Below are 14,801 nucleotides of genomic sequence, written 5' to 3' on the forward strand. Positions count from 1 at the left end.
ACGTGTCTGTGGTTAGGTGGACCTTGGGTGAAACAGCGTTGTTCAGGGCACGTGTGATGTTTTGTGACACGTGGTTATGCAACGCGGGGACGGCACACCGGGAGAAATAGTGGCGGCTGGGGACCGAGTAACGTGGGACAGCTGCCGCCATCAGGTCGCGGAATGCTTCTGTCTCCACCAGCCTAAAAGGCAACATTTCCAGCGCAAGCAGTCGCAAAATGTTAGCATTTAGAACTGTGGCATGTGGGGTGTTGGCAGTGTATTTGCGCCTGCGTTCAAAGGTTTGCTGAATGGATAACTGAACGCTGCGCTGGGACAAGGACGTGCTTGATGATGGTGTTCTTTCTGCGTAGGCAACTGCAGGTGCAGGAGTGGAGGAGGCTTGTTCGCAGGCAGCATGGACAGGGGATTGGCTCGCATGCACAACCAGCGAAGAAGTAGCAGTGACATCAGCAAGCACTGCTCCTCGACTCTGTTGTACTTCCCACAAAGTCGGGTGCTTGGCTGACATGTGCCTGATCATGCTGGTGGTGGTCAGGCTGCTAGTTTTGGTACCCCTGCTGATGCTGGCACGGCAGGTGTTGCAAATGGCCTTTTTAGAATCATCTGGAGCCAACTTAAAAAACTGCCAGACTCGGGAAGACCTAACATTTGTACAGGCACCTTGTGTCGTCGTGTTGTTCCGGGGAACGGTTGCCTGACTTCTGCCTGGGGCCACCACCCTGCTTCTTACTGCCTGTTGTGATGCTACGACTCCCTCCCCCTGTGCACTGCTGTCCTCGCTCTGCATATCCTCCTGCCAGGTTGGGTCAGTTACTGGATCATCCACCACGTCGTCTTCCTCTTCCGCACCCTGCTCCTCCTCCTGACTTCCTGACAATTGTGTCTCATCATCGTCCACCACTTGTTGAGACACGTTGCCAACTTCGTGAGAACGTGGCTGCTCAAATATTTGGCCATCTGTACAGACGATCTCCTCATGACCCACTTCAATATGAGCTGGCGAGAGGCCAGAATGTGTGAATGGAAACGTGAACAGCTCTTCCGAGTGTCCAAGTGTGGGATCATTAATGTCCGAGGAGGACGTGTACTCAGCCTGGTGGTAGGAAGGAGGATCAGGTTCAGAAATGTGCGGTGCAGTATCACGGCTACTGACACTTGACCGTGTGTAAGACAGAGTGTTTGTGGTGGTGCCAATCTGACTGGAAGCATTATCTGCTATCCAACTAACAACCTGTTGACACTGGTCTTGGTTCAAGAGCGGTGTACTGCTGCGGTCCCCAAGAATTTGGGACAGGACGTGCGAGCGACTAGATGTGGCCCTTTGTTGTGGCGAAATTAGAGCTTGCCCACGACCTCGGCCTCTGCCTGCACCACCATCACGTCCACTTCCTTGTTCCTTGCCAATGCCCTTGCGCATTTTGCAATGCTGTGCTGACGTGTATTCACTACTTGTGCGTTATATAATAGTTTGGTAAAAACGCACACAAGTGCACCTGTACGCTGCCACCGACAGGCACACACGTGCGGTTTTTAAATGCAAGCACGGACGCACTAAGAACCTAACACAGGTTTTAGGAGCAAAAATTAAGAACTCTGACACTATCAGCCACTGCTGACTGACATGTATTATACACTACACTTGTGCGTTATATAATAGTTTGGTAAAAACGCACACAAGTGCACCTGTACGCTGCCACCGACAGGCACACACGTGCGGTTTTTAAATGCAAGCACGGACGCACTAAGAACCTAACACAGGTTTTAGGAGCAAAAATTAAGAACTCTGACACTATCAGCCACTGCTGACTGACGTGTATTATACACTACACTTGTGCGTTATATAATAGTTTGGTAAAAACGCACACAAGTGCACCTGTACGCTGCCACCGACAGGCACACACGTGCGGTTTTTAAATGCAAGCACGGACGCACTAAGAACCTAACACAGGTTTTAGGAGCAAAAATTAAGAACTCTGATACTATCAGCCACTGCAGATTGACGTGTATTATACACTACACTTGTGCGTTATATAATAGTTTGGTAAAAACGCACACAAGTGCACCTGTACGCTGCCACCGACAGGCACACACGTGCGGTTTTTAAATGCAAGCACGGACGCACTAAGAACCTAACACAGGTTTTAGGAGCAAAAATTAAGAACTCTGATACTATCAGCCACTGCTGACTGACGTGTATTATACACTACACTTGTGCGTTATATAATAGTTTGGTAAAAACGCACACAAGTGCACCTGTACGCTGCCACCGACAGGCACACACGTGCGGTTTTTAAATGCAAGCACGGACGCACTAAGAACCTAACACAGGTTTTAGGAGCAAAAATTAAGAACTCTGACACTATCAGCCACTGCTGACTGACGTGTATTATACACTACACTTGTGCGTTATATAATAGTTTGGTAAAAACGCACACAAGTGCACCTGTACGCTGCCACCGACAGGCACACACGTGCGGTTTTTAAATGCAAGCACGGACGCACTAAGAACCTAACAGGTTTTAGGAGCGACAATTGCTGAGAAGTCTGACACTATCAGGACTGTTTTAGACTGTGTACACCAGCCCCAGATATGATGAAGGCTGGTATACGGTCACCACTAGGAATGGCTATATACCCTGCCTGCCTGCCTGCCTGTATACTGGTACAATAGTCCTGACAAGGACTCTTTTGGTCACTAGCCTGTATTCCAACCTGGCTATACCCTGCCTGTATATAGCAACAATAGTCCTGAGAAGGACTCTGCTACTGTACTCCGACCTGGCTATACCCTGCCTGCCTGTATACAACTAGAATAGTCCTGAGAAGGACTTTTGGTCACACTGTTTGCAGCCCTGCAACTGAAAAAGCTATAAAGGGCCGCAAAGCTTTCCCTGAATCAGCGACACTCTCCCTGCACTCACTGTCTGGATAGCTGTGAGCAGAGCACAGCGCGCCGGCCTTTATAAAGGCTCGGTCACGCTGTGCAGGCCGGCCAATCACTGCAATTCCACAACTAACAGGGCTGTGGCATTGCAGTGGTCTGCCAGCCAATCCCTGCATGAGGGCTGGCTCTCAAAAGAGCGCCAACATGCAGAAATGAAGACCACGAGTACAGCACGAGTATCGCGAGATTACTCGGTCCCCGCCGAGCAGCCCGAGTACAGCGATACTCGTGCGAGTACCGAGTAGTTACAAGCATGCTCGCTCATCACTAGTTATTTCCTTTAAGAAACAGCACCACCCCTGCACACAGGATGTATGCGGTACTGCAGCTCAGCTCTACTAACATATATGGGACCAAGCTGCAATCCAACAAGCATCCTATGCACAGATGTGGCTTTTTCAGAAAGAAAGCAGCTGCATTTTTCTAGCCCTGGACAATGTCAGATTACTGAAAGGAGAAAGTTAATTTTGCAAATTTAAATTAAAAAAAGCCTTAAACACGGGAATCGTTGACTGATCTGAGAGATTCATGAACACGACAGAGCCTGATGTGTTATCGTATTCTGGGCTCACGAGACGACCTGGGTTATTAGGAAAGACGCCTTCACAATTCCTCGCAGGTGGATGACATTTTATGATCAGTTCTGTAATAATCAATTAAAGCCGCTGCGTTCTGCCTGTCTCGTGTCATCTGCGGCTCAGGATTACGTGGTCAGTCTGAAGATCAGTCAGGGTGCGGACGGAGCGCGTTGCTGGAGAAGACATTTAATTTAGTAAGAACCATGCGCCGACCTCGTGACACGTTCCAGTGCATGACAAGCCCGACATCTGTACTCAGTAATGATTTCACGCGCTCAGCATCAGTCAGAAACGATTAGCCAAACCCGGCCGTGATCATAAGCAATAACCACACAGATGCTGCATGATGAGACGCCGGAGTGTGCAAAATCAGTTATATCGTCACCATGCCTTTCTCTGTATTGCTACATTACACCGCCATTATTTTACAGATTGCTTCTTTTTGTGTTTGTTTCCCAGGGCATGAAAACACTAAAAAGGTACAAAAATAGTGATGAGCGAGCACTACCATGCTCAGGTGCTCAGTACTCGTAACTAGTGATGAGCGGACACTACCATGCTCAGGTGCTCAGTACTCGTAACTAGTGATGAGCGGGCACTACCATGCTCGGGTGCTCAGTACTCGTAACTAGTGATGAGCGAGCACTACCATGCGCAGGGCTCGGTCCCCGTAGCTAGCAAGTACTGGGCACCTGCACATGTTAGTGTTCACTCATCACTACTTAAAAGTACTGGGCACCTGAGCATGGTAGTGCCCGCTAATCACTTGTTACGAATACTAAAAACTCGCGCATGGTAGTGCCCACTCATCACTAGTTACAAGTACTGCGCACCCGAGCATGGTAGTGCCCGCTCATCACTAGTTAGGAGTACTGAGCACCTGAGCATGGTAGTGCCCGCTCATCACTAGTTACGAGTACAGAGCACCTGAGCATGGTAGTGTTCGCTCATCCCTAGTTGAGTATCGAGCACCCGAGCATGGCAGTTCCCGCTCATCACTAGTTACGAGTACCGAGCACCCGAGCATGGTAGTGCCCGCTCATCACTAGTTACGAGTACTGAGCACCTGAGCATGGTAGTGCCCGCTCATCACTAGTTACGAGTACTGACCACCTGAGCATGGTAGTGCCCGCTCATCACTAGTTCCGAGTACTGAGCACCTGAGCATGGTAGTGCCCGCTCATCACTAGTTACGAGTACAGAGCACCCAAGCATGGTAGTGCCCGCTCATCACTAGTTACGAGTACTGACCACCTGAGCATGGTAGTGCCCGCTCATCACTAGTTACGAGTACAGAGCACCTGAGCATGGTAGTGCCCGCTCATCACTAGTTAGGAGTACTGAGCACCTGAGCATGGTAGTGTTCGCTCATCACTAGTTAGGAGTACAGAGCACTTGAGCATGGTAGTGTCCGCTCATCACTAGTTAGTACTGAGTATGGTAGTGCCCGCTCATCACTAGTTAGTACTGAGTATGGTAGTGCCTGCTCATCACTAGTTAGTACTGAGTATGGTAGTGCCTGCTCATCACTAGTTAGTACTGAGTATGGTAGTGCCTGCTCATCACTAGTTAGTACTGAGTATGGTAGTGCCTGCTCATCACTAGTTAGTACTGAGTATGGTAGTGCTCGCTCATCACTAGTTAGTACTGAGTATGGTAGTGCCTGCTCATCACTAGTTAGTACTGAGTATGGTAGTGCCTGCTCATCACTAGTTAGTACTGAGTATGGTAGTGCCTGCTCATCACTAGTTAGTACTGAGTATGGTAGTGCCCGCTCATCACTAGTTAGTACTGAGTATGGTAGTGCCTGCTCATCACTAGTTAGTACTGAGTATGGTAGTGCCTGCTCATCACTAGTTAGTACTGAGTATGGTAGTGCCTGCTCATCACTAGTTAGTACTGAGTATGGTAGTGCCTGCTCATCACTAGTTAGTACTGAGTATGGTAGTGCCTGCTCATCACTAGTTAGTACTGAGTATGGTAGTGCTCGCTCATCACTAGTTAGTACTGAGTATGGTAGTGCTCGCTCATCACTAGTTGCAAAACCTTGACTACTGATTACAGAAAGGCAAAATTAAAAAAGGAAAAAATAAAAAACCTCTAATGTGCTCTGCAGTCGTGCATTAAATGTGTTCTCTTTGTGGCTACAAGAAAGCGCCAGACTACAGTAACACTAGATTTTGTGGGGAAATTATAGAAATTTCCATAATATTCCCTCATCCTCTGAAAATGTAAAATCGCTTTTTGAGAGCCATTTACCGAGATGCAGAACAGCGCAAGGTGTCCGCTGCATGTGATGTTGCAGTTTATTCTTGGAAAACTTTGCATGCAATAAATCCGTGTAATACACACAATCTGCCATATGTAGATACAATTTAAAGGGTTACGTACATTTTCTTAAATTACTACAGTAAAGCACTTGGACAATAATGAACGATGCACTACACAGGTATTTTTACTTCACCGTGCAGTTGTTTTTTTTTTTGCTATGGATGCCATATACCGTATATACTGGCGTATAAGACGACTTTTTACCCCCTTAAAATAATGGCTACAGTGGGGGGTCGTCTTATACGCCGGATATAGGGGGGGGGGGTGTGTATGTACACTGCAGCGTCCAGGGGAGGTGGGGGCAGCAGCTCTGGAGCACAGGGGAACGCTGCGGCCTGCATCCTTTGATCTCCTGCACCCGCTCATATAATATGCACAGCCGCTGTCCATCTCCAATGGTGCAGAAATCGCACGCAGTGGGGGCTGGAGCAGCGGTGCATATTCTATGAGCCTGCGTCCCAGTGTGATCGCACATGTCCCCCATGTGTTAGATTTGGCCCCCAGGCTGCTGCTCATTCTAAAATAAAAAAGCTTTACTTACCCCTGCAGCGTTTCTCCCCGTGTCCCTGCTTCCACTGTGATCAGGCAGGCAGAGATCTCAGCCTGCTGTGCCGATCACATGACCGCACTGAGAACCAGGAAGTGGAAGAACAGAAGCACGGAGCCAGACAGGAGGGAGCTCAGCGCTGGAGGAGGTAAGGAAAGAGGGTTTTATTTTACTTTGGGCAGCAGCCTAGGGGCCATATCTGACACAGGGGGACTTGTGCGATCTATAGGGGCCATGGGCAGCACTATGGGGGCGATATCTGACACAGGGGGACTTGTGCGATCTATATAGGGGCCATGGGCAGCACTATGGGGGAGATATCTAACACAGGGGGACTTGTGCCCATTATGGGCCCCGGTGAGCTGCTTCTAACCCCCCAGATGTATGCCCTGCCAATCCCCCCCCCGCCGATGCCGCGGGTGCTGTACCCGCCGAGCCGCGGGTGCAGGCCCCACAGAGCAGCAGAGTTGTGTGTATTTGTCTGTATGTAGCAGAGTTGTATGTGTTTGTCTGTATGTAGCAGAGTTGTACGTGTTTGTCTGTATGTAGCAGAGTTGTACGTGTTTGTCTGTATGTAGCAGAGTTGTATGTGTTTGTCTGTATGTAGCAGAGTTGTATGTGTTTGTCTGTATGTAGCAGAGTTGTATGTGTTTGTCTGTATGTAGCAGAGTTGTATGTGTTTGTCTGTATGTAGCAGAGTTGTGTGTGTTTGTCTGCATGTAGCAGAGTTGTATGTGTTTGTCTGTATGTAGCAGAGTTGTATGTGTTTGTCTGTATGTAGCAGAGTTGTATGTGTTTGTCTGTATGTAGCAGAGTTGTGTGTGTGTGTGTTTGTCTGTATGTAGCAGAGTTGTGTGTGTTTGTCTGTTTGTAGCAGAGTTGTGTGTGTCTGTTTGTAGCAGAGTGTAGTACCATTGTTTCAGTCCAGATGTGGCTTTATACAGCAGGGAGGAGCATTCCTTGCTGTACTAAGTGAACATTGGAGCAATTGATCTGTCAATGGCCCTTTAAAAACATATTGTACGGCTCTCGCGGAATTAAAATTAACATGTTGCAATCAAAGCAGACTTTTTTTCATTTGGGAGCGGGGTAGTCTTATACAGTGAGTATATCCCAAATTCTATATTTTTAGGGCAGAAGTTGGGGGTCGTCTTATACGCCCAGTCGTCTTATACGCCGGCATATACGGTATATGATAATATGTAAGCTCAGGCAGGAAGGGGAAGGGGTCACCTAATAAGAATACTTTTCGTGATTTTCCATCTATAGACCGTACCTTGGCTGCCATTCTCATGTAGAGCTTATTCTGGTCTTCAGCTGTTCCCATCTTCTCCCTCTTGACCAGATCTTGAAGACTCTGATTGTCATCATCATGGAAGTAACGCACCCTCTCCTTGTCCACGTGTGTCTCAACCTGCGGCACAGAGCAATGCACAAACCTCGTAAATCAGTCGCTCTGTATATATGACACATCTTAGTCCAGCGTACAGTACAATAAAAGGTGACTGCATGTATGGTCGTCCGGGAGCCAGAAAGTCAGATCTACTCCACGGGCTGCCAGTGACAGCCACTACAACTCACATCCAGTGAAAATTATAGGTCTGCAGGAGACCAGGCCAAGAAAAAACAAGCAGAGAAAATAGAATTAGTCTTACCGGTAATTCGGTTTCTAGGAACCCTCCACGACAGCACCATAAGTGGAGAGTAACCCTCCTCTGACGTTGTCGTGGAGGGTGACTGGAGAAAATAGAATTAGTCTTACCGGTAATTCGGTTTCTAGAACCCTCCATGACAGCACCATAGGTGGAGAGTAAACCTCCTCTGGCATTGTCGTGGAGGGTGACTGGAGAAAATAGAATTAGTCTTACCGGTAATTCGGTTTCTAGAACCCTCCATGACAGCACCATAGGTGGAGAGTAAACCTCCTCTGGCATTGTCGTGGAGGGTGACTGGAGAAAATAGAATTAGTCTTACCGGTAATTCGGTTTCTAGAACCCTCCACGACACCACCAGAGGCGGTTTACTCTCCACCTATGGTGCTGTCGTGGAGGGTGACTGGAGAATCAAGAGGCACACATTTATGCACAATGAGGTCTGCTCCAAACTTTGCTCCTTTTTTTTCCCACCACTATGCTATCACTGAAAGGGTCTGTCCGGGCTAAATACAATGTTAATTTTTGGCTTTGGTTGTGTGAAAATTAGAAACTCTGATACTCAGCTGCTGTCACCACCGTTGAACCAGCTTTCATCTGTCCTGCGGTCTACGATTGTAGTAGTCAGGTGACTTGACCGGTACGTCATAGAAATATCCAATAATGTGCTGTTCCAAGTCGCATGACCACTACAGCCAAAGGTCCGAGTGGTGCTGTGACAGGTGAAAGGTGACATCACTTATGATGCTTTAAAGCTATTATATTAAATGAAAGCCGCCACATTTTTGTAATATTCCTTAACGGGAACCTGTCACCAAATTTTTGAGGTATAAACCAAAACTAGCACCTTAAGCAGTGCCTGGGCTGCATTCTATAAAAGGTGTATGTTATCCCCGACTCCCCCTGTAGACCCCACAAATGCCTTTAGGAAAATCTCCCGCCATATAGGCTAATTGTTGGTTCCGGTCCAATGGGCATCCTATTTTGCGTCTTGTCTCCTGTCTCTCCTTTCAGCGCTGATCTCCGTCCTCCTTTGATGATCGACGTGGATGACGCCAGAGGCGCCATCCATGTAGCCAGGCAAAATCTCACGCCTGCGTAGAGAACCCGCAATTGTGCAGAGTGATGTGCGCCTGCACAAGCTGGCAATGCCACGAGATTTTGCCTGGCGCCGGAGGAGTCATCCATATCAATCATCAAAGGAGGACAGCGATCAGTGCCGAAAAAAGGGACAGGAGATGCAAAATAGGACACCCATAAAAAACACCCTGAAAATATCCTGCTAATTGTATTTCCTACTTATAGCAGTTTCTAGAAAACCATTATGTTTCCTCTACCCCTGGAATGGTCTTGTATCACCAGGCAGATTTGGTTATTTGTAGGTAAAGGTAATCCCTACTGGGGTCATTGATGTACACAACAGGTCTGGGGCTGATAATGGTGAATGGTGTCAGGTGCACGCATATAAAGCCCTGTGTATTTATGTAGATGTTTATTTTATGGTTCCCATATCAATAAATAATTGACACACTGGCTAAAACCAAAAACATTGCCAGGTTGAATAAGATGTTCACCCAATATAACGGGTGTAGATCTACCATGAGGATACAGCGAGCATGGCGCCTCCGTACACCAGTCGTGCTGCTGGAAAATTTCCCAGGAGATGGACTTTGAATAAATAAAAAATGCTCTCCGATAAAACCAGCGTTAACGTAACACAGTCAATTCTCAAGAGAGTGTGGAAGAAAAATGGATTCCTGTCCTCCCAGGGTCCACCAGGCCCGGAGCCCATCTCCACCAGATTGTGCAATGATGACCCGTGCATGGATAGAAGGGGACTTGTGGAAACCTTGGGTTTTTGAGAGAACAGAACCATTTTTTTTCCTATAATGTCCCTCTTGTCTTATAACTAATGATGTAATAGGGTTCAGCAAACACTGATGGGCGGGGAAGTTTTACATTTCCATTCACGCCCCTATTCTTCCTATTGGTACATAGTTCAGAGGGAGCTTATCTAATAAAGGAGACTTCTTTGAGTGCACCATACTAAGTGTGTGTGCTGTATTGATTCCCAAGAACTCGTAAAACAAATCTTATTAATTTGGAGTTCAGAAAGCATAGAATGAGTGTACTTTGCGCACAGGTTCATCATCAATACTGTACAGGGTCCGAATAGAAGTGGTGTCTAGGTATAGTAAAGTAGCCATACGCTACGCAATGAAACCACCTATAGTGCCACTTGGTGGAAAACAACAGAATTAGCATTATTATTTTGAAAACGGAACGAGATAGAGAAAAAAGTGAATTACAAAGTTGCAGGGCATCATCAATTCAATACGAATCGACACCTTGCATACAGAAATGCTATTAGAACGTGTAAAACTCACAAGGCTGCGGACATGAAGCGATACGTCATGGAGACCTTCCTACAAGTCATTTGGTATGGTGGCTGCGTGGAGTGGCCTCCACCCTCACCTGACCTGTCCCCATTGGACTTCTTTCTGTGAGGTCACATCAAACAGCAGGTGTATGCGAGCCACCCACCAACATTGCAGGACCTACGACGACATATCACAGATGCATGTGCAAACGTGTCACCTACCATATTGCACAACGTGCAGCAAGATACAGTATGCTGTCCAGAGTCCAGATGTGCATTGCAGCTGACGGGGGCCACTTTGAGCATCAAAGTTAAATGAGCGTCACATGCGTGACCAGCATTCAATGTTTTGAGGGGGGGTCATGGGTTTCATATCATAGCATTTCTGTATGCAAGGTGTTAGATTCGTATTGAATTCATGATGCCCTGCAACTTTGTAATTCACTTTTTTTTCTATCTTGTTCCGTTTTTGAAATAAAAATGCTAACTCCATTGTTTTACACCAGGTGGCGCTATAGGTCGTTTCATTGTGTAGTGCATGGCTACTTTACTATACCTAGACACCACATCTATTCCTATAGCTGCCGCCGTTCTCAAGTTAATGGCGGTGGACAGGATATGGGTGGACACACTGTATATCTATCTATCTAATTAAAAAAAAAATGCACCAAATTGAAACTCCACCAAAAACCTGACTCCAGGCAGTAGTGAGGTGTACCCAAAAAGAAAAAAAAAAAAGGATGAAATGATGAGCTGGATATGAGGTTTGGAGGGCAGGTGGGGTACTTACCTGCTTTGTAGATACACTTTATAACAATCCTCAGTCCGAGGGTGTATATCCCCAGGTTTCATTTCAGATCCATCTAACCTGGAAAAATATGGGCTAGAGTCTGCCCACTGACCCCATTTTTTGTTCAACATCGCTGTTGAACCTCTATCTAGACTTTTACAATTGGGAATGAATATACAAGGTATAACATTTTTTTTTTTAAAAAATGAGTAGATGGGGTTGTCATTATTTGCAGTTGATATCATGGTCTTCCAAGCAGATCTGTTCATTGCTGTCCCTCCACCCCCAGTGTGAAATGACTTTGGTAAACAAAAAGATAAAACAAAATTATCCAAATTTTGTGATACGTTCACCCTACTGATGGTCACAGACAAAAAAAAACGACTTGTATGCTGCCGAGGCAATAAAATAATATACACGGCCTTATATCACACCCAAGATCTGACATGTGGGCTCATTAGTCTATATAATACACCTCAGAAATCCAGCTTTTGTGTCCTTCTATCCAGTTACTTTCCTTCGCTCAGTAATGAATTTTTGGCAGCTACACGCTGCTGTCTTATTTTGGAAAGATGGATAGAAAGTTATGGACTTGGACAGACACTTGTGGGAAAACTAACTTGATGTAACAACAATGAAATTGATGAAAACTCAAATTATGGCCACTAGAACAAACACAGTAGGCTAACAATTCATTGATAATTGATGTCATCTGTCAGCTTTGCTGTACACAATGAGACTAGATGAGCAGAGTCATCTCAGGGCAGGTTAATGACAGCTCTATTATACAGCTTTAAGGCTCAGAAAGGCAGAACAATAACACTATATATACACTATATACATAAAAAAGGCTTTCTCTGCAGCTCCCCTGTCACTCGTTCTCCACAATTTTCTATATTTTCTGCCAATTGGCATAACGTAAACACATCCTGATCCACAATAGGGAAGTTTGTGTTTTTGTTTTCTTTTATTAGCTACAACATGAAAAATAACTGAACAAAAAAATATTTTCCTTTAATAGTATTACATCTATTTAGCAACAATGCATTTTCATTTTAGAAGAATGGAGGGAGAACTGACAAGATGAGTCTTTTAGACTTCCCATGTGTAGAGAACTCATGTGTGGAGCTTTTCACATGAGGTGGTCTAGTCACAGGTACCCGTAGACAATTTGGGAGCAGGAGAGCTGTGCAGTGTCTGAGGACGGCCGCACTAACAAGCAGGAGGAGAACCGACAATACTTCTAATAATATTAAGTCCCAAAGAATCAAGTCCCACAAATATTTGTTTAAAAAAAAAAAAGACAACGTTGACATCTTGTTTAAACATCCGAAATTGAATAACCCGTTTAAGGAAAAGAACATAAGGATGAGAAGATCACAAAGCTAGAAACATGCGACATCTGATCCTAAAATACAGAACCTCATGTTACCTTCTGGAGACCAACTCAACAAAAGAATATGGACACTGAATATTTGGGTGCATCAACAGTAAATAATTACCAGTTGTCTTTTTCGCCTTCCTCCCCGCGGCTCTGCAGGACCCACCATGGAGTTGACTGGCCACGCTCTACCAGATAGATCTGTCTTCACCAGCAGAACTTCTTGGTCTTCACCAGCTTCGGATTTCTGCAAAGAAACAAGAAAACAAAGGACCAAATCGTCAGCATCTTCCAAAAGCATCTCGAGGCTCCATTCATACATCTCCCAGCCACGATCCTCCGCCCATTAGCAGCATCAGAGAAGCTTTCCGTTTCCAGAAGCTCATGATAAAACTTTCCAAGGTGTTGGAATAGTTAGAACGAAACATTTGCATGAAGCACTTAAGTGTCAGCGCTGGACTTTTTCTTTGTGAAGTGGATATTAAATTATTCAGATGTGCAGACGGCGTTTAACATTTATTGCTAATGAATCTCGCTGTGTGTTTCTGCCCTTTAACAAAATGATTAGTCTGCTTCGCTCACGAAGGGGTTTTTTTTTATGAGAGTGGAAAGAAATAATTATTAAAACTAAAGTAAAATATAAAACAATAAAGGAGTGAGGACGCGGCCAATAACTTGTGAGGAGTGGAAGATGGTAAGCGCGCAGGGGAAGAGAGACAGCCACGGTTATAGCGAGCTAGTAAGGACACATCAATAGGTCCTCATTATCAATCTGGTGGTCTGGTTAGTTCCTCCACCCATCAGCTGTTTGCCAGTCCAAAGATGGTCGAAAAAAACTGAGCTGTGCCAACTGAGCTGTGCCAACAGAGCATCATTAACTTCTCAGGTACTGCCGCTCAGATCACATTCACTTTACTAGGAGCAGAGCTGCAGTACCCAAGAATAGCCACTATACCATGTACAGAGGTATGGCCACCCAGCTCTGTGGTTAACTATATATAAGTAATAGCAGGATATTTTATGCATGATGCACCAAAACTGGCCCTTTTACACCCCTGGCTCACGCTGACAGCAAACGCCACCCTCCACCTGATAGGGAATATGCATTGTAACACTACTCCTGGATGAAGCTCTTGCATGAAACGCGCGTCGGATGTGGCGGTTCCCTGGTCTTTGACCTTTACACTTATTGCGGCACACTCACTTTCTTGTTATATTACTACTTTATTACTGCACTTTCTTCTCTCCATGAGGTCTTTTGATATTTAATTAACTGCTTTTGACTCGTAGTCTTATCTACTTATACTTTGTAGATACATGTATCTAACAGATTTAAACCTTTTTGTAACTTTTTGCCAACGACGAGACTATTGCAGACTTATGTGTATGCACGTATCAGAGAATACTTTTCTATTTGCTAAATTTCTTTTTTGGTATTATCAGTTAATACCAGGGTACCCTGCCTTTATTCTGTACGTACGTACCTACGTACGTACGTACGTACGTACGTGTGTGTGTGTGTGTATATACACACACACACACACACACATACACACACACACACACACACACACACACACTACAGTTCAAAAGGTTTAGGGTCACTTAGATATTTCCATATTTTTAAAAGAAAAGCACATTTTATTTCAATGAAGCCAACATTAAATGAAACAGAAATACCCTCTATGCATTGTTAATGTGGTAAATGACTATTCTAGCTTCAAACGTCTGGTTTTTAATGCAATATCTACATAGGTGTATAGAGGCCGATTTCCAACAACCACCACTCCAGTGTTCTAATGGTACATTGTGTTTGCTCATTGTGTTAGAAGGCTAATGGATGCTTAGAAAGCCCTTGAAAACCCTTGTGCAAGTATGTAAGCACAGCTAAAAACAGTTTTGCTGATTAAAGAAGCTATAAAACTGACCTTCCTTTGAGCTAGTTGAGAATCTGGAGCATTACATTTGTTGGTTCCATTAAACTCTCAAAATGGCCAGAAAAAGAGAACTTTCATGTGAAACTCAACAGTTTATTCTTGTTCTTAGAAATGAAGGATAGTCCATGCGAGAAATTGCCAAGAAACTGAAGATTTCCTACAACGGTGTGTACTACTCCCTTCAGAGGAGAGCACAAACAGGCTCTAACCAGAGGAGAAAGAGAAGTGTGAGGCCGCGCTGCACAACTGAGCAACAAG

The 14,801-nt window shown here is 45.4% G+C and overlaps 1 protein-coding gene across 1 annotated transcript in view; it reads right to left on the reverse strand.

The window, feature by feature from the left end:
• Positions 1–14,801, reverse strand: part of CWF19L2 (CWF19 like cell cycle control factor 2) — a 195,843-nt gene that overhangs the window by 83,094 nt on the left and 97,948 nt on the right. Inside the window, exons 11-12 of the mRNA XM_075331313.1 lie at positions 12,728–12,853; positions 7,680–7,817 (exon numbers count right to left, since the gene is read on the reverse strand). Of these exons, the coding sequence (XP_075187428.1) occupies positions 7,680–7,817; positions 12,728–12,853 (264 nt within the window). The remainder of the gene's footprint in view (positions 1–7,679; positions 7,818–12,727; positions 12,854–14,801) is intronic.

This window comes from Anomaloglossus baeobatrachus (genome assembly GCF_048569485.1).
Source record: "Anomaloglossus baeobatrachus isolate aAnoBae1 chromosome 2 unlocalized genomic scaffold, aAnoBae1.hap1 SUPER_2_unloc_1, whole genome shotgun sequence".
NCBI lineage: Eukaryota > Metazoa > Chordata > Amphibia > Anura > Aromobatidae > Anomaloglossus > Anomaloglossus baeobatrachus.